At 51.0% G+C, this 24,251-nt stretch overlaps 2 protein-coding genes across 5 annotated transcripts in view; both read right to left on the bottom strand.

The window, feature by feature from the left end:
- Window positions 1–3,335: 3,335 nt before the first annotated feature.
- On the bottom strand, window positions 3,336–4,997 carry GPR25 (G protein-coupled receptor 25). Its single transcript, XM_066253531.1, has one exon. It carries the CDS (start codon window positions 4,995–4,997, stop codon window positions 3,783–3,785), a length of 1,215 nt encoding a protein of 404 aa, XP_066109628.1. The 3' UTR covers window positions 3,336–3,782.
- Window positions 4,998–15,184: 10,187 nt separating this feature from the next.
- The window catches only part of CAMSAP2 (calmodulin regulated spectrin associated protein family member 2), a 58,320-nt gene continuing 49,253 nt past the window's right edge, over window positions 15,185–24,251 (bottom strand). For all 4 annotated transcript variants that reach the window (XM_066238819.1, XM_066238830.1, XM_066238849.1 and 1 more), the window contains 6 exons: window positions 22,807–22,943; window positions 21,816–22,036; window positions 20,843–20,915; window positions 20,039–20,154; window positions 18,593–18,711; window positions 15,185–17,979 (listed from right to left, as the gene is read on the bottom strand). In XM_066238819.1, coding sequence (XP_066094916.1) covers window positions 17,674–17,979; window positions 18,593–18,711; window positions 20,039–20,154; window positions 20,843–20,915; window positions 21,816–22,036; window positions 22,807–22,943 — 972 coding nt within the window. In that variant the 3' untranslated portion in view covers window positions 15,185–17,673. The remainder of the gene's footprint in view (window positions 17,980–18,592; window positions 18,712–20,038; window positions 20,155–20,842; window positions 20,916–21,815; window positions 22,037–22,806; window positions 22,944–24,251) is intronic.

Raw genomic sequence — 24,251 nt, 5'->3', positions numbered from 1 at the left:
TCACCAGGATCAGATCAGAAATGCACATGCCCATGTGCCCATTGTGCCCAGGGGCTGACCTTTCAGAACATACCCAGCTCAGGCACACCCAGCTCCTCTCTTCTGGGTGCCACAGGAGGGGATGCGGGATGGGGGGGCGGAATGGGCTAACCCTGAGGACTGGGCCGTGTCTGCCTGCCCAGCCCGGCTCACCAGTACTTTCCAGAACACGATTCCTTTGATCTGTGAGACAGCCTTAGCAGATGTAATCATGTTTATCCTTCACATGAGAAACTGAGGCGGGGGGGTGGGGGAGTGCTGGGGAGACGCCCTGAAACCAGTAGCCGACTTGCTCCAGGCTTGGGCAGCTCTTCAGCTCTTTTGTTAGCTGTCCTTTAAAAATAAGACACTAATCGAACATCTCAAGACTAAAGGGACAAAGGTGGGTAAAGGGATCCACGATCTCACCCACACTGGGACACAGTCCTCATGACCTTCCCTTCACTGGGCGCCTGGTACTTGCCAGGCTCTGTTCCAAGAACGGGGGACACAGTGTGGAATAAAATAGGCCCCTCCGCTCGGGGACCTGGGGTTCTGCCCGGAGAATGAAATAGATGTATACAGTCCGTAGGCACCAAGAGAAAAGAGCTCACCCAGGATGCCTGGAGGTGGGGAACCGACAAAGATACCTTCTATCCACAGGGCTTCCTGGCAGGTATACAGCCAAAGCTAACAGGTACTTTAAAGAATTTTTTTTTAAGATTTTTATTTATTCATTTTTATTAGAAAGAGAGAGGATAGAGAGGGGAGGGGAAAAGAGACAACAGGGGAAGGAGCAGGAAGCATCAACTCCCATATGTGCCTTGACCAGGTAAGCCTGGGGTTTCGAACTGGCGACCTCAGCATTCCAGGTTGATGCTTTATCCACTGCGCCCCCACAGGTCAGGCACTAACAGGTACTTTAGATGCTTAAAGTGTGTGTGTTTAACGGGATCAAATCAGCAACCTCTGTGCTCCGAGCCAATGCTCTAACCAGCCGAGATAGCCAGCCAGGACTTACTTTTTTTTTTTTTTAACTTATCATCAACATTTTGCTATCTCTCCTTAAGCAACAGGTTAAACTGTGCCTAATGGCCCTTGATGGGTGGCACTGAGGTATGGAAGTCCTTCAAGGGCCTGAAGGGAAAGAGCCTGTTGTCTAACATTTTGGACAGGTAGAGTACTCCTCAGGCTCTGGCTGTGGGCAGACTAACTTGTTTCTTTTCTTTTCTTTTTTTTCTTTTTTTTTTTTTGGCAGAGACAGAGAGAGGGACAGACAGGAAGGGAGAGAGATGAGAAACATCAATTCTTCATTGTGGCTCCTTAGTTGTTCGCTGATTGATTTTTCATATGTACCTTGACCAGGAGGCTACAGCAGAGTGAGTAACCCCTTGCTCAAGCCAGTGACCTTGGGCTCAAGGTGATGAGCCTTGCTCAAACCAGATGAGCCAGCGCTCAAGCTGGCGACCTCAGGGTCTCAAACCTGGGTCCTCCACATCCCAGTCCAATGCTCTATCCACTGCGCCACTGCCTGGTCGGCCGGACTGACTTGTTTCTAAAGAACCCACACCTCACACTCTGGCCATCTGCCGCCAATGCCAATGTTGATATGGTTGCTCAACCAGCTCCTGGCTGAATGGGCTTCACTCCCTATTCCCATCCCCTGCTGGAGCGAAAATGGGAGCTCCTTGATCCTGTTTCCTTCTTGTCTGAGCATAAGAGGAAATTTCCAGGCACACATGGAGGACTCAGTGACTGCCACACAATGGAGGGAGGGGATGTTCTGTTCACACCAGAGGGAGATGTTGAGTTTCAGTAACTGCTGGGGTTGGGTTGAGGCAGCGGGGTGGAGGTGGTGGGGATGAAAGCCCACCTGGGTGCAGAGAAGCTTCTTGCCTGTCTGCAGGGAACGCAGTTAGTAAGCCAGAAGAAGCTCGCTGGCACAGCCTAGCACAGGGCCTGTCATGGAAACTGAGGTCCCCGTGTGGGAAACATCATTACTTGCCTCAGAGAGTAGCCATGAGGCTAGGAAGCAGCCCAACATGCCTGAACTCTCAGACACAAATGTGAAGTTTGTCCTGCTGGCCCTGGTGACCCCCCTCCCCCCTCCCCCACCCCCCACCCCAGCTGCAGGGTGGCCTCTTTTGGGCAGAATTCCTCAGTTCCTTCCCCCTGACTGACTGACATTCCTTTAAGGCAAATCCTCTTAAATCAAAGGTCCTGTGAACCTAAAACTAAAAGGCCCAAGTGAAAAGCAATAAGCATTTATTTGAAACCAAAAAGAAAAAAAAGAAAAAAAAAAGCCATTTGGGAAAAACTGATTCAGTCAGAAGGAAGCCCAAATAGTGTCCGGGTTAGGAGACAGAGGGGAGGGGTGTTTATGAGAAAGGGAAAGGGAACAATGACACCCGTACAAACATAGTGATGCTAATTCTAAACAACGTTTTAATTTTCAGTCGGGCAGTCATAATAACTGCTTTTTTTGTTATCTTTGCAAATAGCTATTTGGGACACAATGTTGCCCCAGGCCTAGTCCAGAGGTTACTTCGTCCTGTTTTAACATTCCAAAGTTTGAGGCATGAGAGGTGCCAGGCTCTAGGAAGTCAGCTCCAACTCTATTCTAAAGGAGCTCCACTTATATTATTACTATTATTATTTTTAATAGTACAAACACTGAATTTCCAGACTCTCCAGAAACCTCAAAGCCAAGTCACAGAGTCAGAAAGTGGATAATCCCCTAAACACTTGCCTCTGAGGGTGGCCTCCAAAGAGACAGGAGAAAAGTCCCAGTCATACTTGAACATCACAATGACACATTTCCTCTTTGAAATGACAGTTGGCTGGCAGATGCCCTTAAATCTTTGTTTTTCTCTCTGTAACCTTCAAAGTGTGAACAGCTCTTTAAAATAACAAGAGTCCCCGATTTGCCACCCCCTGTGGGACGATGTCACCCACACAGATGCAATTTAGCTCTCACAGATGGGGGGGGGGCATCATACCAAATCCTGACCATCCTGAGATCAATCTGAGTTACGCAGCTGAGCTTTGTCTGACCTGAGTTCAGTCGCCCCTGCCCCTCAACACTTATTTTACTCCCACTGCTTAAATGAAGAACGACACCCTATCGAGTTCCAGCTAGCAGCAGTGTATACTGAGGGAGGTGGACTCACACACAAGAGTCTGGTGTTCTTGGGCAAGGGACAAAGAATCTGGTGAGAGATTCCAGGTTTCTCTGTCCTAGGAAGGCGCCAGGTGAGTCCTGCGGCTCTGTGGGAAGTGGGGAAAGACAGCCGACCAAGGGCAGCACTTGTGGAAATTGCTGGGTGAACAAACCAAGCAGCTCACATTGTGGCTGGTTCCCAGGGCTTTGGTGAACTTGGAAAATAAAAATCTGAATGACGGTGACTAACACCGTGGCAAAATCCACAAAGATGACCTACCTACGAAAGGGTCATCCTCACAGCCTGTAGAATTTTTTGAAGAGTGAGAGGCCTCAGGTCTGACTCGGAGAAAGTGTTTCTCAAGAAAGAGTGGCAGGTGTAGGGATCCTAGAAACTGCAGCTGGAGACGGTGGCATTGGGCAGTCAGCGTTTTATCTTCTGATGCTGCTCCAAAAGGGGTCGGGAAGGAACCTGATTCTGGCGAGCCTCGGTGTCCTGGCTGCCATCCGCTCGTTTCTCTGGTCTCTATCGGACCAGAGAAGCTTAGCCCAGGCGCCCACTGGGCTGAGAGACCGCTGGTCCCGGCAGCGTGGCTGGGGTAGTTCAGGAAGCGCTGAGGTTTGGGAAAGACCGCCGAGGAAATTCCCCGCGTTGCCAGTGGAACGGCTGCTGCCAGCAGAGGAGGCGCGTCTGGAGATCCAGCCGCCTCCCTGGACCTCCGCCGGACTGGGGCTGGTACCGACCCGCTGGGCTTTGGCTCTCTGTTCGCGCTCGTCCCTGGCTTTCCGCCGGATCTCGGACCTCGGCGCCGCGGTCCCTGGAGCGCGAGGACGCCGAGCTGAGCCCGTGCGCCAGGCGCCAGGCCCGGACGCGGAACGAGCGGTCCAGTAGCAAGTAGATGAGCGGGTTGGCGCAGCTGTGGCCGAAGGCCAGACAAGTGGTGATGGTGAGACCCCAGCGCAGTGCCTGCAGGAGGCCGCAGGGGAGAGGCAGCGCCCCGAGGTGCGCCAGGTGGAGGACGGCGCGCAGGACACCGAAGGGCAGCCAGGAGCCCACGAAGGCGCCCTCGACGGCGCAGATGATGCGCAGCGGAGCAGCGCGGACACGGCCCAGGCGCGGCGGCCGGCGCAGACGGCGCGCCAGGCAGCAGTAGCAGAACAGGGTGGAGCCCAGGGGCAGCGCACAGGTCAGCAGCAGCAGCAGCAGCCCCAGAGCCTGTAAGACGTCGGAGGGCCGCTCCCCGCACTGGCTGCTCGGGCCGTCGGGCAGCGGCTGCAGGTCGCGGGAGACCAGGGCGAGCAGCCCGACCAGCAGCGCCGCGGCCCAGGCACCCCGGTACAGGGCGCGCGCGCACCGCGGGAAGTGCAGCGGCCGTGTCCCGAGCGGCCGGACCACGGCCAGGTAGCGGTTGGCGGCCATACCGGCCAGGAGCAGCGCACCTGCGCAGCGCGACGCGGCCAGCACGAAGCCGCTGAGCTTACACAGCGCGCGGCCGAAGGGCCAGCTGCCTCCCGCCGCCGCCGCCGCGGCCCACAGCGGCAGCGTCAGCACCAGGCCCAGGTCAGCGGTCGCCAGGTGCAGCACGAAGGTGTCCACCAGCCGTCGCTGGCCGCGCCGCCCGGCCAACAGCCGCAGCACGAGGCCGTTGCCCAGAAGGCCCACGGCGAAGGCTACCAGGTAGAGCGCGGGGACGAAGGCGCGGGCATGGGGTATCTCCCAGGACGCACACAGCTCCAGTTTCTCCTCCAGGTCACCGGACCCCGAGTAGTCCCAGAACACCGTCCCCGGGCTGGGGCTCAAGGACTGGGTGGGGGGCATGGCTGAGCCAGAACCTGTGTGCCCACAGACGGACAGCGCAGCACGGGGAGCAGGTGGCAGCAGCAGCTCAAAAGGCAGGTTCTCAGCACCTCCCTTCCTGCCATCCCAGCCCAGGGGATGGGTGGGCAGGAAGGTGGTGTGATGGGGAAGCTCCTGTGGTGCAGATGGTGGCCTTTGGTTGGGGGTGGCACAGGGGAAGGGGAGGCAACCTGACAAAGGAGCTTCACGGCTGGAGCCTTAGAGGAGAAGTCCTCATTGCTGGGAGTAGCCTCATGTCAGGGTGCAAGAGAGGTGGGTGCCCCAGAGCCCTCAACCCTCTCCCCAGGGTCCTTGCTGCTGTTTTTTCTGGTTTCGCAGGTGAGGATGCAGAGTTGCATGAGGGCTTCATGGTGGTGGTGGTGGAGAAATGGAGCCTCAGCCGGCACCTGTCCATCTGTCCTCTGGGAAGGGGGGCTTCTGCTGCCTACTGTACAACCCTCCGGGTTCTGTGGGTGGGGGTGCTTGTCCTTGGGGACCTGCCTTCTAATCAGGAACTGGCCACCAGAGCTCTCAAGTGGTTGTTAGCGTCTGGAGATGCTGGGTTGAATGTTTATAAATGCAGAGACTGGCTTTTCTGACCCAATCGGGTCCTCATGGAGCCTCATGAGAGAGTACCTGCTGAGGAGCGAGGGATCCAGTAAAATTATCCAGATGACAGGAGCAGATCCTGAGGTTCAGATCCCAGCTCTTCCCCATCTTCCACCACCTGGCAAAACCTACCTATTAAGCCAAACACAGGTGGGAACTCAGTACAAGTGAGGCAAGATGGGGCCCAGTTTAGCACAGGTCAGTTGTCCTGAACCAGGAGTCGAACCTACAGGAGGGTTCACGGGGGTGGGATGAAGCCCACCCTTGAAGGATGGGAAAAGGCAAGCTGTGCCCTTTCTCCAGAAGGTGGGGCACAGGAGGGGGGATTCTGGGAAATACCAGTGAGGTCTGACATCCCTCCCGAGAGATGCTTCCCATTCCTGTGCATGTGCCATCCTGGAATCTGCCCCGCCATCACCAGGAATGAGTGACGACTGTGAGCAATGCAGTGTCAAACATCAGAGGAGGACCATCAGTTGGAGTCGGACAGGGCTAGGAGCTGTTCTGGGCACTGCAAGGGAGGTCTCCTGGACCTTCGAGGTTCACGGTTCAGGCCGGGGTCACAGATCGTGAGGCAGTGCAGCGGTCACCGTGCAGTCACATGGTGCAGATGCTAGACACAAAGCGCTCTGGGCATGTAGAGGGGGGAGCAGTGACTGTCTGAGGGGAGGGGGCATCAGACCGGAGGTCTGGGGTGACCACAGCCTGGGTGGCAAGGGTGTGTCAGCAGAGGAAGCAGGTGTTTACATTTCCTCTTGTCTGTGGTGAGGAACCCATGGGCATTTTCTGAGGAGGACACAATGTCTATTTTTGGCAGAGTTGTGGGTTGGACAGGGACAAGCTCAGGGAGGCGACCCCCATCTTGGCCTGTTATTGTCATTTGTGTCAGAAATAGGGAGGTCTGGCGGTGGGAACCTAAGGGAGCAGATCTATTAAGGGATAAGTGCAACATCTCAGTCTCAGCTGAGAGGAGGCCAGGACAGGCCTGGGTGTTCTTTTAGGGACCACCCTGTCCCCTGAGGTCGGGACCACAGAGAGGCCTGTGTATGTGTACTGGGTTTGGTGTTGATTTGACAGAGGGTGATGAGGTCATTTATGATTCAAACCAGGGCTCTCCTGAGAGTCTAAGAGGCACTGTCCTCGTCCACCTGGGCCACGAACCAGGACTGTCCTGGGCACACTGGGATAGAAGATCCTGAGCTTGAGGTCCCTGTGGTCTGCGGCAGTCCCCAGGGAGCTGGAAATTCCTAAGGCGAGTTGGGCCTGCCTGTGTTCAGGCTGGTCCTCTCCTGGGCCCCATTACAAGATGGAGATAAGGCTGGCGAAAGAGGCGGCCCCAGAATAAAGGGTTTCTGTCCTTCCTTATTGGGCGTTCTGGCCCCAGGCTTGGGGTTCCCCTGAAGAAACCGGCCACGAGAGGGTGGAGGCCTGAGGGGCTGCTTAGGATTAAGAATAGTTGTTCTAATGTCTGATCACAGAGAGGTGGGGAGGGACACCCACACCCTTGTGGCCTTGGGGCTGAGCTGGCCATCACTTTTCTGGGGAACATCTCCATCTGGGCACCCAGCGCCCCAGGGATTCTGAGATTGAGAGATGGGCATCAAGGGAAGCCATCAGGTGAATGAGAAAATGGGGTGAGCAGCCAGGACAGGGACATGGGCGGGGTGGGGAGTGGAAATAGGTTGTTTGTTCAGAATGCTGAGGCTCTTGCTTCCTGGGCTGTGGTCTTATGGCGGATTCTCTCTGCTAGGCCTGGGCCCCGTTGGGCCTTTCTGAACTTGTCTGGATGGGACGGAGCAGCAGAGGCCAGAGCTGGGGACACAGCTCTAGGCCTGGGGCCTCCCTGGGGCCCAGCCCGGTATCAGTGACCTACAGCCCCCTTGCTTCCTCTTCTCAGGACAGGATGAGGAGCAAGTCAACAGAGACACATGCATCCTGATCCCGCAGACAGGTGCAAACCAAGCAAAGCAGAAGGCGCTCACCCCTATTCTCGGAGGCCTCTCTCTGTCAATCACGGTGATGGGCACAAGCTTGGGGCAGAGGAGAGACCTAAAACAATAAAGGCCTTGACCTTGTTTGCTTGCTGGGGTCGGTTAATTTTATTTCTGCCCTACCTATATACAACTCCCCTCATCCCACATTTGTGATTAGAAGGCAAATACCATGCAATGGCACATTTTTGGGGGGTCAGTTGATTGTCTAGTTCCTCCATCTTGGACATTGAGGCTCATTCAGAATGTTTAACTGGTTGTAGAAATTTGTAATAAATAACTGCACTTAGGACTATTTTTTTCTTTTTTCTTTGGCGCTGTTTTTGTGGTATAAATGCCCCCCTGTGAAGGTCAAAGCTATGAAGATTTCAGGGCTTGGTAGTCCCTGTGGCGGTGCCGGGTAATTGTGTCGCACTGTCTGAGGTTTTGGGCTCGACACGCCCTCGTCACCCATGTCCGTCAGTAGAATATATTTTCCCCCAATTTTGTAGGTAACAGATGAAAGGGGACCTCGTGTTAATCTGCATTTCTCCAAATAGAGATTGAGATGGGAAGCCTTTGCTTGTTGGCTGCCCCTGGTGTGGCCTGCTTAGTCGCATCCCTCACACATCGACCTGGGCTGGTCGTGGATATGGCTACTCATCTGTATGAGGTAGTGTAGGGCAAGTCATGGCCCCACTGGTCTCTGTTGTTTCCCAGACTTTTTTATTCTTAGCAATTCCTTCATTATCTTTGGCTTTACATTTCCATATAGCCCAGATCTGTTGCTCTTAGCAATGCCAGGGTTTAACATGTTACTTTCTCTTTGATAAGCTGGACACATTCAATTCTAAAGTTTGTTAAAAAAATAAGTTTGTCATTTTTATTAATTTTCTTCTCTCTCTCTTTTTTTTTTTTTTTTTAGATTTTATTTAGTGATTTTTGGAGGGAGAAGCAGGAAGCATCTACTCATAGTAGATGCTTCCTGTTTGTGCCTTGACCAGGCAAGCCCAGGGATTCAAACCTGTAACCTCAGCATTCCAGGTTGACACTTTATTCACTGTGCCACCACAGGTCAGGTGTTTGTTTTTTTTGTTGTTGTTTGCTTTTTAATTTTCAAAAAAAAATTTAAATTAAGTTTTAGAGGAGAGATACATCAACTTGTTGTTTCACTTATAAGGTCTACCGGAAAGTTCTGTCCGTTTTTGGAATAAAACAAAATACAAATTTTTCTTACCGTCAATAAACTTTATTAAATAATATAATTGCCATTATTATTAATGATTTCATGCCAGCATGAGGGCAATTTGTATATCCCATTTTTGAAAAATGTTTTATCTTTTGATGCGAAAAATTGAACCAGTGCTTGTTTGATATCTTCTTCATTTTTGAATTTTTTGCCCTTCAAAAAATTTTGTAAGAACAAAAACAAGTGATAGCCAGAGGGTGCTAAGTCCGGGGAATATGGTGGATGCGACAGACATGCTTCTGTAGCATTTCTTCCTTGTTGAAATTCGTAAAAAATGCCTGACCAGGCGGTGGCGCAGTGGATAGAGCATCGGACTGGGATTCAAAGGACCCGGGTTCGAGACCCCGAGGTCGCCAGCTTGAGTGCAGGCTCATCTGGTTTGAGGAAAAGTCCACCAACTTGAACCCAAGGTCGCTGGCTCTAGCAAGGGGTTGGTTACTCGGTCTGCTGAAGGCCCGTGGTCAAGGCATATATGAGAAAGCAATCAATGAACAACTAAGGTGTTGCAATGCGCAATGAAAAACTAATGATTGATGCTTCTCATCTCTCTCCGTTCCTGTCTGTCTGTTCCTGTCTATCCCCTCTCTCTGACTCTGTCTCTGTAAAAAAAAAAAAAAAAATTGTAAAAATTACAGTGGCGTAAATGAACTTTATCAGTAGCCATGGGTACACTATGGCTTCACACATAAGACTAATGTGAATCAATTTTGTTTTAGTTAATTTGCTACATCAATATGTATACATTAAGTGATAAAAATAGAGAGGCACACATGTGCCAAATAAACATGTGCTTATGTGTCGAAACTTGTGATAGAACCGGACAGAACTTTCCAGTAGACCTTATATTTACGCATTTATTGGTTCATTCTTGTATGTGCTCTGACCGGGGATCAAACAACGTTGGCACGTTGGGGTGACACTCTAACCAACTGAACTACCAGTCCAGGGTGTTTGTCATTGTTTAATCTACCTAGAGTGCAATCTTGTTTTATTTTGTTTTTAGATTTCTATCCAACTTTCCCCAAACTATTAAATTAAAAGCATCTAGGCCCTGGCTGGTGGGCTCAGTGGTAGAGTGTTGGCCCAGCCTGTGGAAGTCCTGGGTTCAATTCCTGGCCAGGGCTCACAGAAGTGCCCATCCGCTTCTCTACCCTTACTACTTCTCCTTTTCTGTCTCTCTCTTGCCCTCCCGCAGCCAAGGCTCCACTGGAGCAAAGTTGTCCCGGGTGCTGAGGATGGCTCTGTGGCCTCCGCCTCAGGTGCTAGAATGGCTCCTGTTGCAGCAAAGCAACACCCCAGATGGGTAGAGCATCGCCCCCTGGTGGGCATGCCAGGTGGATCCTTGTTGGGTGCATGCGGGAGTCTGTCTCTCTGCCTCCCTGCTTCTTCTCACTTAGGAAAAATACAAAAAAAAATGCATCTATTTTACTTGAAACTAATAGAAAATAATATTGACTATCAACTGTAATGGACAAGTAAAAATAAAAATACATTTAAAATTGTGTGCCATGATGTTGTACTATATATGTCTGCTTTGGTCGGTGAACATGCGACAGGTCAGGACCTCAGTGACGAGCCTCTGCTTCAGTAGCAGCTTCGTCACTGGAGCCCCAGTTGCCGCAGCTGCCTGGCAAGTGTTGTGAAGAAGACATCAGTGGCGCCCTGGCCGGTTAGCTCAGTGGTAGAGCGTCAGCCTGACGTGCGGGAGTCCCGGGTTCAATTCCCGGCCAGGGCACACAGGAGAAGCGCCCATCTGCTTCTCCACCCCTCCCCCTTTCCTTCCTCTCTGTCTCTCTCTTCCCCTCCTGCAGCCAAGGCTCCATTGGAGCAAAGTTGGCCCGGGCGCTGAGGATGGCTGTGTGGCCTCTGCCTCAGGCGCTAGAATGGCCCTGGTTGCAACAGAGCAACGCCCCAGATAGGCAGAGCATCACCCCCTGGGGGGCATGCCGGGTGGATCCCGGTTGGGTGCATGCGGGAGTCTGTCTGACTGCCTCCCCGTTTCCAACTTAAGAAAAATACAAAAAAAAAAAAAAAAAAAAAAAAAAAAAAAAAAGAAGACATCAGCGGCCATGGTGGAAGCCTTATCCTGGGTGGGGTCTGATCCAGGTGCGGTAGGTACTCACTCCCTGGGCTCTGCAGGGGTGCCAGGTGGCCGTGGCTGGCATCACGGAGGACAGCTAGTTGTCTATGTCCCTGCTGCTCCTGCCTCAAGGACACGTGCTGTCTCTGCACATAGTGGGTGGTCGGGAAGTGGTTTTGGCATTGCACAGTTCACTGAGTCTGGGGTCCCCGGGGGTGCAATGGCTGATGGACTGAAGGACAGACAGACAGAAGCTGACCCACTTGCAGTCGGTCGACAGCAGTTGGGTCCCGAGTGTGAGGAAGACCCTGCAAAGCCACCTCTCCTTGTGTGTTCACACTCTGGAAAAGTGGGGAGTCTCTGAAGATGGGGTTTTCCGCAGACCACACACTGCTGAGCTGCGGGTGGGTGTGTGGATCGGTGTGTGTCGGCATAAGTGGCAGACACACGGGGGAGGGCCCTGCCCGGAATGCCCAAGGTCTTGTGGGATGTATCAGATACTCAATTATTTCACAAAATGTCAGGTGCCAAACATGGGGCAGCGGGGAAAGGACGCCATCTCAGATGCAAGCCCCAGGGGGATGACTCAGTGTGAAAACCTGTGGCTTGCAGCTGTGTGAGGCCCCAATCTACCCCAACTCCCTTGTGGGTCCTGGGGTGCAGGGATGGCACAGGGTAAGAGGAAGACAGGCTTTCAAGGAAAATAGGACTCCCATCTTTCCCCCACAGGTCCAAGACTTTTTTAAAAAAGATTTTAGTTATTGCTTTCTAGAGAGAGGAGGGGGGGGGGAGCAGGAAGCATCAACTCCCATATCTGCCCTGACGGGGAAAGGCCAGAGTTTTGAACCGACCATCTCAGCATCCCACATGGACACCCTACCCCTGCGCCATCACAGGTCAGGCTCTGAAGATTCTATAGGTGAGAACAAACCCATCTGAAAGAGGCATCAGGGACGAGTGATAGGGACGTCCCCTAACGTCACAATGGCCCCAGAACTTGTTTGGAAAGGCCACCCCTTTTTTTTCTCTGCAGTGACTCTTCTGCCCACAAAGCATCTCAACCAGGACTCGCTGAGAGTTTTCAATGATTTTGCCAAAACTCAGCACACATTTCTAGTCATCTGAAGCAAATATTGGGCAAGGTTCCCTCTGCCCAGGTGGGGCTTCCCCAGGCAGGGTGGTGACTCTGCCGTCCCCAATCAGTGGATCTACTTCCTCGGGTGACCTCTGACTCCTATGGGCTCCATAGGCAGCCCTTTTCTGCAGCGGGCCAAACCTGCATCAGGTCTTGTGACACAGGGCTGAAGGAGATAGGTGTTTCCTCTCAAGCAGCCCTTACCGCGCTGAGAAAATGAGCTTCCACGGCCACATTGCCTTGGTGCAGGGCAGCCTGGGACGTCCTGCCTCTGCTCCAGGTTGAAGCAGGTTGACCTCTCTGAGGACGAGGCCTCTGGGAATGACCTGAAGCCCAGGATGAAGACCTCTCGTGGTCCCTTGCACTGGAAAGGTCACCTCGACGTGCCAGCCTACCATCGGCAACTCACAGGAAAACGAACTGTACAAGACGAAAAGCGGGGCCACCATTGGGTCCTTTCTCACGGCTCCTCAGATGAGTTATCTTGAAACGTTAGAGTGTTGTCTGAGCTCAGGTGCATTTTGGGTCTTTCTTTCTCGATCAGATGTTTGATGTTGCTGAACTGAGGCTTCGGTGCTGACCTCAGGAGTTGGGGTTTCATCCTGTGGTCAGAAAGTGCCCCACAGTTCTTAACTTGTGCGCGGGACAGGATGACATCAGGGTTTTAGGACAGCTGAGGGACAGGTGGCAGGACAGTGACCTGGAATTTGGGAGAGACCACATGGGGGCTCCCACATAGTTTAGGCCTGAGCTATCGGTGCCTGGGCATGAGGCTGGTGGTGGCGAAGGTGAGGGACAGTTCTAGAGGGAGTCTTCCATAGGATGCAGTGGCTGTCTGTGCATGAGGAGCCCTCCATGTTGGACTGAGGACGTAGAAAAGACAAAGGTGTCAGCGTGGGAGGTGGGACATGTGCCAGGCGGGAGTTGGTTTCACTGGGAAGCTGAGGTGTGGTTTTTACCCAGGCTGTGGTTGAGTAGGGTGGGGGGCCTTGCAGGTGAAGAGGGCATGTGGGCAGATGTGTGGGTGGGGCCAAGAAGAACTGAGCCTGGAGACGGGGTAGGTGCTCAGAACATCGCTGTGGTGATGGTTTGGGATCTGACACTGCACCGAAGTCCCCGGAAGGTGTGACCAGAGGGAGTCAGACCAGGAAAGCCACCTTGGTTGAGGTTTATATATTGAGGGAAAACACATCCGTGGTAGGCAATTAGGGGTGGCCCCCACCAGAAATTAGTCTTGGTTTGGCATCTGACTTTGAGTTTTGGACCAGGACTTGTATGTCTGACACTATTTATTAAGCACCTTCTTCAGTGATGAGGCTGACTGTGCAGCTGGAGCCCAGCACGGCTGCCTGATGTGGACGCAGGGTCCGTGGGGGCCAGGCGTCCGTCAGTCTCTGGTTGGAAGGACAGCAGACCAGGTTTTGGCTGCTAGCAGGCATGCACACGGCTTTGTCGGAAAGTGAAGATCGTGGCTGTGGATGGAGGCACGGAGCTACTTTCCGAGCAACTGTCCATGTGGGAGAGCTGCAGAACCTCCCACTCCTGGCCAGATGTTTTTTTTGTTTCTTTTCCGAAGTCAGAAGCAGGGAGGCAGTCAGACAGACTCCGCATGCACCCGACCAGGATCCACCCGGCATGCCCACCAGGGAGCCATGCTTGGCCTCTCTGGGGCGTTGCTCCATTGTGGCCGGAGCCATTCTACCACCTGAGGCAGAGGTCATGGAGCTATCCTCAGTGCCTGGGCCAACGTTGCTCCAATGGAGCCTTGGCTGCAGGGGGGGGGGGGGGAGAAAGGACAGGGGAAAGGGTGGAGAAGCAGATGGGCGTTTCTCCCATGTGCCCTGACCTGGAATCGAACCCAGGACTTCCACATGCCGGGCCAACGCTCCATCGCTGAGCCAACTGGCCAGGACTGAGATTTTTTTTTTTTTTTTTTTTTTTTTTTATTTTTCTGAAGCCGGAAACGGGGAGAGACAGTCAGACAGACTCCCGCATGCGCCCGACCGGATCCACCCGGCACGCCCACCAGGGGCGACGCTCTGTCCACCAGGGGACGATGCTCTGCCCCTCTGGGGCGTCACTCTGCCGCGACCAGAGCCACTCTAGCGCCTGGGGCAGAGGCCAAGGAGCCATCCCCAGCGCCCGGGCCATCTTTGCTCCAATGGAGCCTTGGCTGCGGGAGGGGAAGAGAGAGAGAGAGGAAGGGGGGGAGTGGAGAAGCAAATGGGCGCCTCTCCTATGTGCCCTGGCCGGGAATCGAACCTGGGTCCCCCGCACACCAGGCTGACACTCTACCGCTGAGCCAACCGGCCAGGGCCAGGACTGAGATGTTTTTGATGGACGGGATTCCCCATCATCTCTGTGTAGACAGGTGACGAAATCACATCAGTTCCCACTTGGCAGAGGAACTCCTCTGCCCGGTTAATTAGCCACTAGCCAAGTCTAGGGGACACTTCCCTAAAGCAGCCTGAGCCTTATGGACAAGTGTTTGTATTTGTGAAAATGAAAGTATTTATTACTAAATATGGGGCGGGATGGACGGGCGGTGGTGAGTGTAGCTCTGCTCTGGGGCATGAGCACCTGGTACAGGACTAAGGACAGGAGCCACACTGCAGCGCCAGGTGTTTCTTCAGGTGTGATTGTGTGTGAAGACATTTTGTTTTTTGGTTGTATTGTTCTTAAGATCATTTTTAAATCGCTTGAGTGGTCTTAATGAGTAGAACTGGCAAAAGCCAGGTAAAACTCAAGAGAATCACAATCAAGAATGGACGTCACACGGCTACGTTGGTTAGCCATTCAATTTCAAGGCAGAAAGTGTTAATTCTAGCAAACTGAATTACTGATTCTCCCGCAGTGATGGGGTAATACGGAGAAGATTAACGTAACCCGGGCACAAACACAATTTATCCTCCACGAGGAAGACCGAGCTACACAGACAGTTACAGATTTCTCAATGCCGTCATGTCAGGGTTCAAACAATGTCTGACATTATCAACCCTTGCCTCTTACGCATATTCAAGTTGTTAAATTTAAATAGAGGTTCAGACGTAGAAAAAAGGTATGCGTTCACCTAAGTTCAAAGAATTGGACAGGAAAGCCACATTCTACTCAAGAAAACGGGAGCCATCGGGTGCCATGCGTTTATTCAATGAGGGGAACCACACGGGAGCAGGAAACAGCCAATGGGACACGCTTTACAGCCTCTTGGGACACCTGTCAGCAACGCTCTGAAGGGACAGGTGAGCTCACCTCACACTGGACACTGCCTGATAGCGTCCAGGAAACCATCATAAAGACTGGACTTGGCTTTAAACGGCCAAATACAAATGGTAACAGTCATTCTGACACGGAGCTGAGAGGAGCAGAGAGCTTCCCCCAAACGCATCAGGCCAGACGCTGACGCACCACACAGGAACCATAACCGTGACAAGGGTTTGGTAAACGTTAACTGAATAATCATCATAAAGATTCGACCTCCAGGGATGAAAGCGCCAGTGCGTTTCTGTGAGGTTGCTGAAAATCTCTGGGCTTCATCAAATGGCATAATTTTCACTTGTATAATTTTTTTGGTATAATTTTTAAAACATGATTTTTAAAAACAGCTGCACCATAAAAAAAAGATCTGCAGACTTAAAGAACCATCTTCATGTCCTTTCTGCAGCAATGAGGTTGGCGTGGACATCTGCAGTAACACCCATTTCCTGCCCTTAGACGCAGACAGTCGATATTGGACATGCACAGATATAGGAATAAAGGGTGGTCCTTGTTCGTTTTAACTGCTTCCTCTACTGGATTGCATCCAATTGTTAAAACAAAAAAAAAATCTCATGTCCGAGTAACATGAAGAAGACTGCTCGGATAAGGGAAATTTGATTTCAAAGAACAAATTTAGTAATGTAAAATGCTTACTAATTCTCTTTTTGAGTACTGTTTACAACATTTCAATTAGAGTCATTTACCTTTAAAAAAAAAAATCTTAACCTCAACATTATTTGACAATGATGTCCTTCCAATGGGACAGAACTGAAAGGGACGATATACAATTCCCTGTGTTTAATGTTCATGTATTATATACAGTTAGGATATAAGGGTTACACATTCTGGTCTTGCACATGCAAACAGTAGGTCACAAATGGTTTTGAGCTACACACACATATATCTTGCACAGATATTGGAAAAAAATATCTGTGAAAAAATTTTTACAGTTTTAACAAATATACATAAATATAAGAACATAAATTACAGTAAAATATCGACAGTGTTTGAGAAAATGCGGGTAACTCAGATGGACTGATGCCTAAAGTCCCTACAATAATAGAAAAGTACAGTCCAGAGACACCTCTTTCCTATTATCTTTTTAAAATAAGTAAGTACATCATAGGAGATATTAGTGATTTCTCTAACAACTCAGAGAAACGTGTATATATTTAGCCTCTACTTCCCACGAAAGTAAACAAACTGGGCATCTCATGTGCAACACGACACCGTTGCCCCCAAATCACAACACTGAGACATGACAGGTCACGTGGTCATTCAAGTCTTTTCCTGAGAATGAAGTTTCCCCCACCAACCTCCGTCACACACCGCTAAAGGGACAAGTCACACGGGCATGCCCGTGTGGACGTGATCTACGCTGTTCCTCCTGAATGGAACAGTAAAGAAGAAAAATTCAATAGACATAAAGTAATGGGGAGCTATATTAAAATTAAAATGTAGCCCTTTGTACATGTTGAAAAATCCTAAATATAATTTTGATGTCAGTTATAAATATAAGGTGAAGACGCTGGGACTGTGGGCAGGGTATCTTCCACCTTGAGGGTGGCAGACTGCTCTCTGGGTCCCGCACTTCCGCCAGTGTGGAAGGCGGCTGACTTCAGAGACAGAAAGCCTCACTTGATAACAGAACTCTACATTATTCTGAGTTGGCCAGAGTAGTGTGAAAAGAAAACAAAACACTGATTCAATCAGCAACTTCTAAGTAACATATTCTTGGCTAAGCGCATGTGGTTTAAAGCAAACCTCCTAGCAGCTCTTGCAGCACCTCTCCTAGTTAATCGAGAAATGTTAATACTTGAGTGAATAATAAATACAAAGTTGTAAATACTTACAGATACTTCTTCAAATGCTCTAACACCATGGAAATGTGAGGGCCACGCTCAGACTCAACACTAGTGTTCCTCTGGGCACCATGAGGGAGGAGTGTATCCCCTGGGAAGGTGCACTTCCCCCCCACGTGCTCGCATGTGAAACAAAGTGTCCGAGAATAAACCCCCATGGGAAGATATCAAAATAAACTATTTGAAGACAAGCACATAGATGAAAAGTTAAAAAAAAGAAAAAGCAATGAAGAAACACATCATTTGTAATCTAACCATATTTCCACCGTAAGTCCAGCTAGTGTGAGGGCCAGTGCTCCGGCACCTGGCGTCTTGCGGGTGACCCGGGGCCGCCCTCTGCGTGCGTGAGCTGAAGCGTCCCCCTTGCGCTCACTGTCAAGATTCTGGGTTTGTGTTCCAGCCGCTCTGACGACAGACCGCATTGAGTTTCAGCGAAAGCGAGTCCAGTTGGCGATTTGACGCTCTGTGGGCAAGAAGAGGAAGGGACGCCCCCGATGCCTATGCCTTCGTGGGCAAGAGCTTCTTGGGCGTCACGGGTCTCTTGGTCTGCCACAGGTGACTGTGAATAGTGATGGCATCCACACTGGCCGAGAGAGTTTTAGCAGGAATGTGGCTGAACTGCTTTCTGTCAGAATTGTACTTGTAGAGTCCCTCAATCATCTTTTTTGTGATGGACTTGGGGCCAATCCCGGTCAGCTTACTGATTTCTTCTGTCTCCGGACAGTAGGTGTACAGAGACCGGAACTGGCAGCCCGAGTCCCGGAACAGGATCAGGAAGTTGTTGGCGTCTGACTTCTCCATTTCCTTCACAACGGAAAACAAAAACAAAACAACCAGAGAAACCCTTAGCCATTTTGCCGAATAATTGTGTTTCTCGGTCAAATTTGATGACATTTAATTTAAATTCTTAGGTCTACGGCCATACCACCCTGAACGCACCTGATCTTGTCTAATTTAAATTCTTAGTAGCCAAAAACATGAATATTATAAAAGCAAGGCATGCTTTGATAAAAATATATGCAGACACCTCGTGCTGAGGTTCTGTGAGCGCTGTGGGCACTGTCACCCTGAAGGGGACCTGCAGGTGCTGAGTGTCCCATAGGTCCTGATCTGGGTGTGGCTGTGTCACTGGCTCACCCTCCTTACAACACAGCTTCTTTTTGTAGAAGGAAAACCATGTTATCTGCGTTCATAAGACGTGAATGCACGAATGTGGGCAGGAAAATGTCTGATTTTCTATCAGCACCGGGGCCCAGAACCCTATAGGTAGGTGACTCAGTCTAACAATGACAATGTAGTTCCCGGTATCGTCAGTGCTGAAGGCAGGGGCCTGTGAGGGGTCCCTGTTCCGCACTGACAGAGGGGATGCCTGCAGGTTCACTAGGAAGTGGAAGGAACGCTCACAGGATGCGCTCACCTCCAGGATTCTCTTCTTCTGCCCCTCGTTCACCTTCCCTGCCAGGCAGCAGTGGGCCAGCGCATTCTGGATGATGTGCTTGTTGGACTTGGCGCTGGGCTCTTTGTAGAGCTTTGGTCCTGTGGGAAGGCATCAGGGTGAGGACACATTCCTGAGTCAGAGGTACCGCTGTGTCCACAAGACACCAGAGCCCGCCACTGTGAGTACCATATGGAAAACCGCCCTCTGCCTGCAGGCCTGGCTGCAGACACCCCCACCTGGCTTCCGCACACAGGCACTGTGATGCCCTTGGAGCGGCGGGGACCCACGCCTGCCTCCCCACCCCCAAGTCTGCAAGGGCTGCTGGTGAGCATAAAGGAGACAGTCCACAGCCCTTAGGCTTTCCGAGGACAAGCTCCACCTCCTCCTTCCTTGCCTCTGGGTCTGAGCGTTCTCCATCATCTGTGGAGCCCAGAGGCACTTCGCCCTTTCCCTGGACTGCTCCTACTAGGAGGGGCAGCAGAAGCACACTGTCCCTGTTCTCACTCACTAACTCTGCCCTGGGGGTGGGTGTGCCTCCCTCAGCAGTGCTGAGAGATTGGTTCTTTGGGGGGAGGAAGAATTAGCCCTGACTTGTAGCGTTGACCTGTTTCTGCCACCTTGGTCACTCCTACCATGGCTGACCTCATGTTACAATGGGGTTCTAGTTTGCACACTTCCTGCCAGCTGTCCCGAGTGCGGCAGCAACCCTGCAGCTCCAGGTCACAACAGTGCATGGCAACCATGAGGGGGAGTGACTCGGAGAAGCAGAGGGGACAGCAGGGAAACGTCCCCCAGTAGTCGAGTGGCTGTGAGCAGCTGTGCTAAGAGCCGGAAGGAAGCTCGGTGGGCAGTTGGCAGTTTCCACCTCGCAGGCCGCCCCCGGCTCCCACAGCAGGTCCCCGTGGACTGAGGCGCTTTGCTGCCCACCCTGGGGCCTTCCCACCCATACTGGTCAGGGGCTGCACATCCGCCCGCTCCTCTCTCCTGTGTTGTTTCTTTAGACGTGGCCTTCCTACAACCTGCTCTTCGACCTGCTTCTATCTCAGTAATGCTTGCCCACCTGCCACAGGGATAGGACTCACTGGAACAGGACCCGACGGGCCACGTGCGGCTGGGTGCCCCCAGGACCTAGTGCATCTCATCTTTCAGAGCCACACAACCTGAATACTGAGAACGTCTCAGACCTAAACTGCAACATAGAGATGGCCAGAGAAGCAGAGCACAGGCGGAGTTTCATTCAGAGTTCACTTGCCTCCCTGTGTCACTGAACCCGAGCCCCCCCGAGAGTGACCACCTGCGTCCATGGGCTGTGACCAGCTTCTCCTGTATTTAGACCAGAGGCAAGCCAGTAAGGCTCTCTTCAGTAGAATCTATATCTATTCTCCTTAAATTAACACATCTCCTTAAAAATGTAGAGACGCCAACCTGTGTATTCTGTGCCCGATGCCACTGACGATGTGGTGGACGCGTTTTCCCAGTCCTTCTCTCCATTCCGGCTGCCGCAGCGGTTCGGAGATAAGAAGCCCTCCACAGACTCAGATCTAAACAGATAAAACACTCGTTACGACTCAGAGAAAGGAGCCAGGGATCAGAAGGGTCTGTGTGAGAGAACCAGCTGAAATCAACCTAGAGGCTTCAAGTCACACACGGTGATAATGTGTCTCACTAGCGGCTGCATACCCCCCGGGGCCCTGAGGTGGCAGGCCCTCCATGGGCCTCCCTAACCAAGGGTATGAATGTGTCCCCGTGTGGGGATGGGCCTGGATTGAAGCACAAGGAGAGGCATCGCTAGAGGTGTCCTGTGGGCACATGGGGTTTGGAAAATAAGGTGACGAGGCCTGACTTCTACAGGGAGGGGTGCAGAAGGGAGCCTTCCTGAGTTAGCAGCCTGCTCCGGGTCACTCTCACGGGGAAGAAACTTTGTACCTGGTGGGACTGGAGCATGGGAGGCTCCTGTTTCCACAAACTATGCCTTGACCCGCAATATATTAGCAACTATTATTCATGTTTCATAACTTATAAAAAGTATCTAAAAATGTCAGGAATATTAAAACTCTAAAAGATAAACAGTGAAAGGTAAGCAGACCTCTCATAAATAAATTTCTTTTAACCATACTAAGTCAACAAAACTTATACAAATTTGGAGCCATGATTGACTCATTCTTCCTCAAAGAGAGAGGAACTGTGGGGCTGACCCTTCCCTCTGACAGGTGTCGCCGTGACGGTTACCTGGGGGTCCTCTTGCCCGAATGCACGCTCTCATTGTCGCCCGTGGTCAGCGATGCCAAAGAAAGGCTAGAGACTGAAAAGAAAACGATAAAGTTGTGATCCTGAATAACAGAACCAGACATTTAACAGGGCAATAAGGAAAGAGTGTGTCCACTGGAGAGCATCAGCCTGTGAAAAGGTTCTGTCCTCTTCCTTCCTGTTACTCATAATCCAAACATGCACTGAGTCTGCATGCATAGATGCAGAGTTTATTTAAAATGAGCGGTGAACCTACTTTTCAGAAAAAAATGATAAAAACTAATGGCTATCAGGAGTTAGTCCAAAAGGGACATCTAATATAAGACATGATATGGTAATTCTAAGGGAAAAAAGTGAAGAAAAAGAAAAATTTAATTAACAAAAGAAATAAAACATATTTAGGAATAGCTAATTCCTAGGTGAAAAATTAACTTACTGATTGTAGCCAATGCTGAGTATCAAAAAGTTTCATTGGCTAGGAAAGACAGTGATGCTATTTTTTCCTTAATTTAAGAATACTGATAGGAATTCTCGAATTTTCAATGATTTTTAGTTTCAGTATAATACTGTTTAAAAAGATTAGTGTGCACGTTGAATTTTTTAAAAAAAAGACACATCCTCTCAACTCCAAAAAGTATAAACTGGGGTTCTGACCATGTCCAGAAGAAGAGCTCGTGAACTCACCCACCCCACATATGGTGCTGGGCCTTAAACTCACAGCAGGGAAAGAAGCTTAGTAACCAGGGCGGCGCAATGGGCAGAGCCCCTGATGGGCTTTCCAGTGTCTGCATGTGTGCATGAGCATGTGTACACACGCCCAGATCCCCACAGGCCACCAGAAAGCAAGTGCGTGACCTCAGGTGGGTCCAGCCTAGCAGAGGGCCAGTCCCTTCAGGATCCCCCCCACACCACTGGTGTTTTTGTGAACAAGACTCCTGGTCACAAGGGGAGCTACCTGGGGGCCCCTGGGTGGGTGTTTTGGGGGACTCAACGTGGTCCCTGTGGATGGACTTGGGGCGCTGCTTCTTCTGCTTGGCCGGCTGCGGCCGGGATTTGAGCACCGTGTCCATGTCCTCCATGAGCTTCAGCTGCTTGCGCCGTAGGTACTCCTGCCGGATGAACTCGCGGCGCGCACGCTCGTCCTCCTTCTTCTGGCGCTCCTCCTCCGTCTTCCGCCTGGGGGGCGGGGTCAAGGTCTCAGTCCACAGGGCAGAGGACGGGGCGGGGTGCGTACTGACAGGGGTCATCCCCCCGACCCTGTACTGATGGGAGAGGGGGGCAGGGTCATTGTATTTCCCCACGTTGCAGAAAGACGGTTCATTTAAAATACACCTGAGATAACATAGGTCATTAAGATATGTCTAAACCTACCATTAACAAGATGTGTGTGTGTGTGTGTGTGTGTGTGTGTGTGTGTATAAAACCCAGTGGAGCTATTTTAAGTTAATATGGTTTCTGGAGAACTTTACTTTGAAATGCCTCAAACTTAGGATAAAAGTACACAATCAAGTAATACTTTAGGAAAACAAATTAACTTCTAAAAAAGCACCAAAAATCAACATTAATTCAGTTGTCTACAACATGACAGACATCTGACAAATCTGATAGTAAAACCTAATGAGTGGCGCAGTGGATAAAGCATCGACCTGGAAATGCTGAGGTCGCTGGTTCAAAACCCTGGGCTTGCCTGGTCAAGGTACATATGGGAGTTGATGCCTCCAGCTCCTCCCCCTTTCTCTCTCTCTATCTCTTCTCTCTCTGTCTCTCCCTCTCCTCTAAAAATAAATAAATAAATAAATAAAAATTAAAAAAAAAAAAAAAAAAACCTAATGAGATGATGCCCTCGCCCGCCGCCCCCTGCAGTCAGGGGCCCTCGCCAGTCCCCCTCCCTGCCCCCCCCACCCTCGCCCGTCCCCCCACAGCCAGCCCCCCCGCATAGCCCTCGCCTGGTTGCCTCCTTCCTGTGCTCCAGCTCCGCCTCCAGCTGCTGCCTGCGGAGCTGTGTCTCCTTCTCCCTCCGCAGCCGCTTCTCCAGCAAGGCCGCCCGCTTCAGCGCCATGTCATTTTCTGCTTTCTGGTCATCCTGACAACAAATGTCATTAAAAAAAGGTGAAATGCTTTAGGTACTAATAGTCTCTTAAAACTGAAAAGCTAAACTATTTATGCCACTTCGTTCCAACTCCACCCCACATGTGGCCATGTCCCAGAAATGCTGAAGCAAGAAATGGGTTAAAGTTCTGTCAGGAAACAAAGGATGCATGCTTCTTTTATTATGTTTCTAAACCTAGAAAGTTATCAAAGAAAAACCAACCATAAAGAGGAAAAAAAGGACAGTTTTTGTTTTTTTGGACCCTAACCAAATAACTTGAATGGGGAACTCCCATAATTTTAAAAACTGTATTTAAAATATGTGCTCAGAAAAAACTCTGATATCAAAGCACTAAAAAACCCCAGCGACCCAGTTACATCCCATACGTGAAACTACCTCTGCATTTTTTTTTTAGGATTTAATTTTTTTTAATTAATTAATTTATTTATTCATTTTAGACGGAGAGGGAGAGACAGAGAGAGAGAAGGGGGGGAGGAGCTGGAAGCATCAACTCCCATATGTGCCTTGACCAGGCAAGCCCAGAGTTTCGAACCGGCGACCTCAGCATTCCAGGTCGACGCTTTATCCACTGCGCCACCACAGGTCAGGCTACCTCTGCATTTTTTAAAGTTGAGGTCTGAGTCCACTCGATGGGCTTGACCCACACACACTTTCCTTTTGCAGAGAAGGTGGGTCTAACACTTCTCTTACAGAGATCTTCTAACCTGACTGCGAGTCCATGGTCTGCTGGCCTCCCGGGCCTGCCTCAGTTTCTACCTGGATTGTTCAGGATGGTTCCGGGTCTACACAGCTTCCAAAATGCTTCAGAATTCAGGAGAGTCACAAGCTGCAGAAGCAGTCTGTTGTCTAAACGACTCTTTGTAATGCTTTAACTCAACATGCATTGCCTGGGTGTCTCCCACGGTCACAGCACCATGAACAGGGCACCAGGTGCACAGACATTACAACATGGAAAAGATATGATGCCTTAGGTCAAGGAGCTTAAAGATCCTGCAGGGAAGACGCACAAACAAGGAGTCTGCATGGGGACCCAGTCAGAGATCCCAAAAGGAAGTTGGAGACACAAGCAGTCCGACACTTGCATGTGTCCCCAACACACCACACACTGCGATGCACCAGGCTTTCCAGAACTCTGGGGACAAGTTGGCGCAGTGGCTGCAGGAGCTCAGAGTTCTACAGGGACACCGGGACACGCAGCTCATAGCAGGGGCCGCACACTGCCACAGGTGCCACTGCAAGTGTGTTTAGGACACAACAGGGATACAGAGGAGGAAACAGCTC

This window comes from Saccopteryx bilineata, chromosome 1, assembly GCF_036850765.1.
Source record: "Saccopteryx bilineata isolate mSacBil1 chromosome 1, mSacBil1_pri_phased_curated, whole genome shotgun sequence".
In the NCBI taxonomy this organism is placed as follows: domain Eukaryota; kingdom Metazoa; phylum Chordata; class Mammalia; order Chiroptera; family Emballonuridae; genus Saccopteryx; species Saccopteryx bilineata.
Note: the sequence above shows the minus strand (reverse complement) of the source record. Positions and strands in the feature narration are given on the sequence as shown.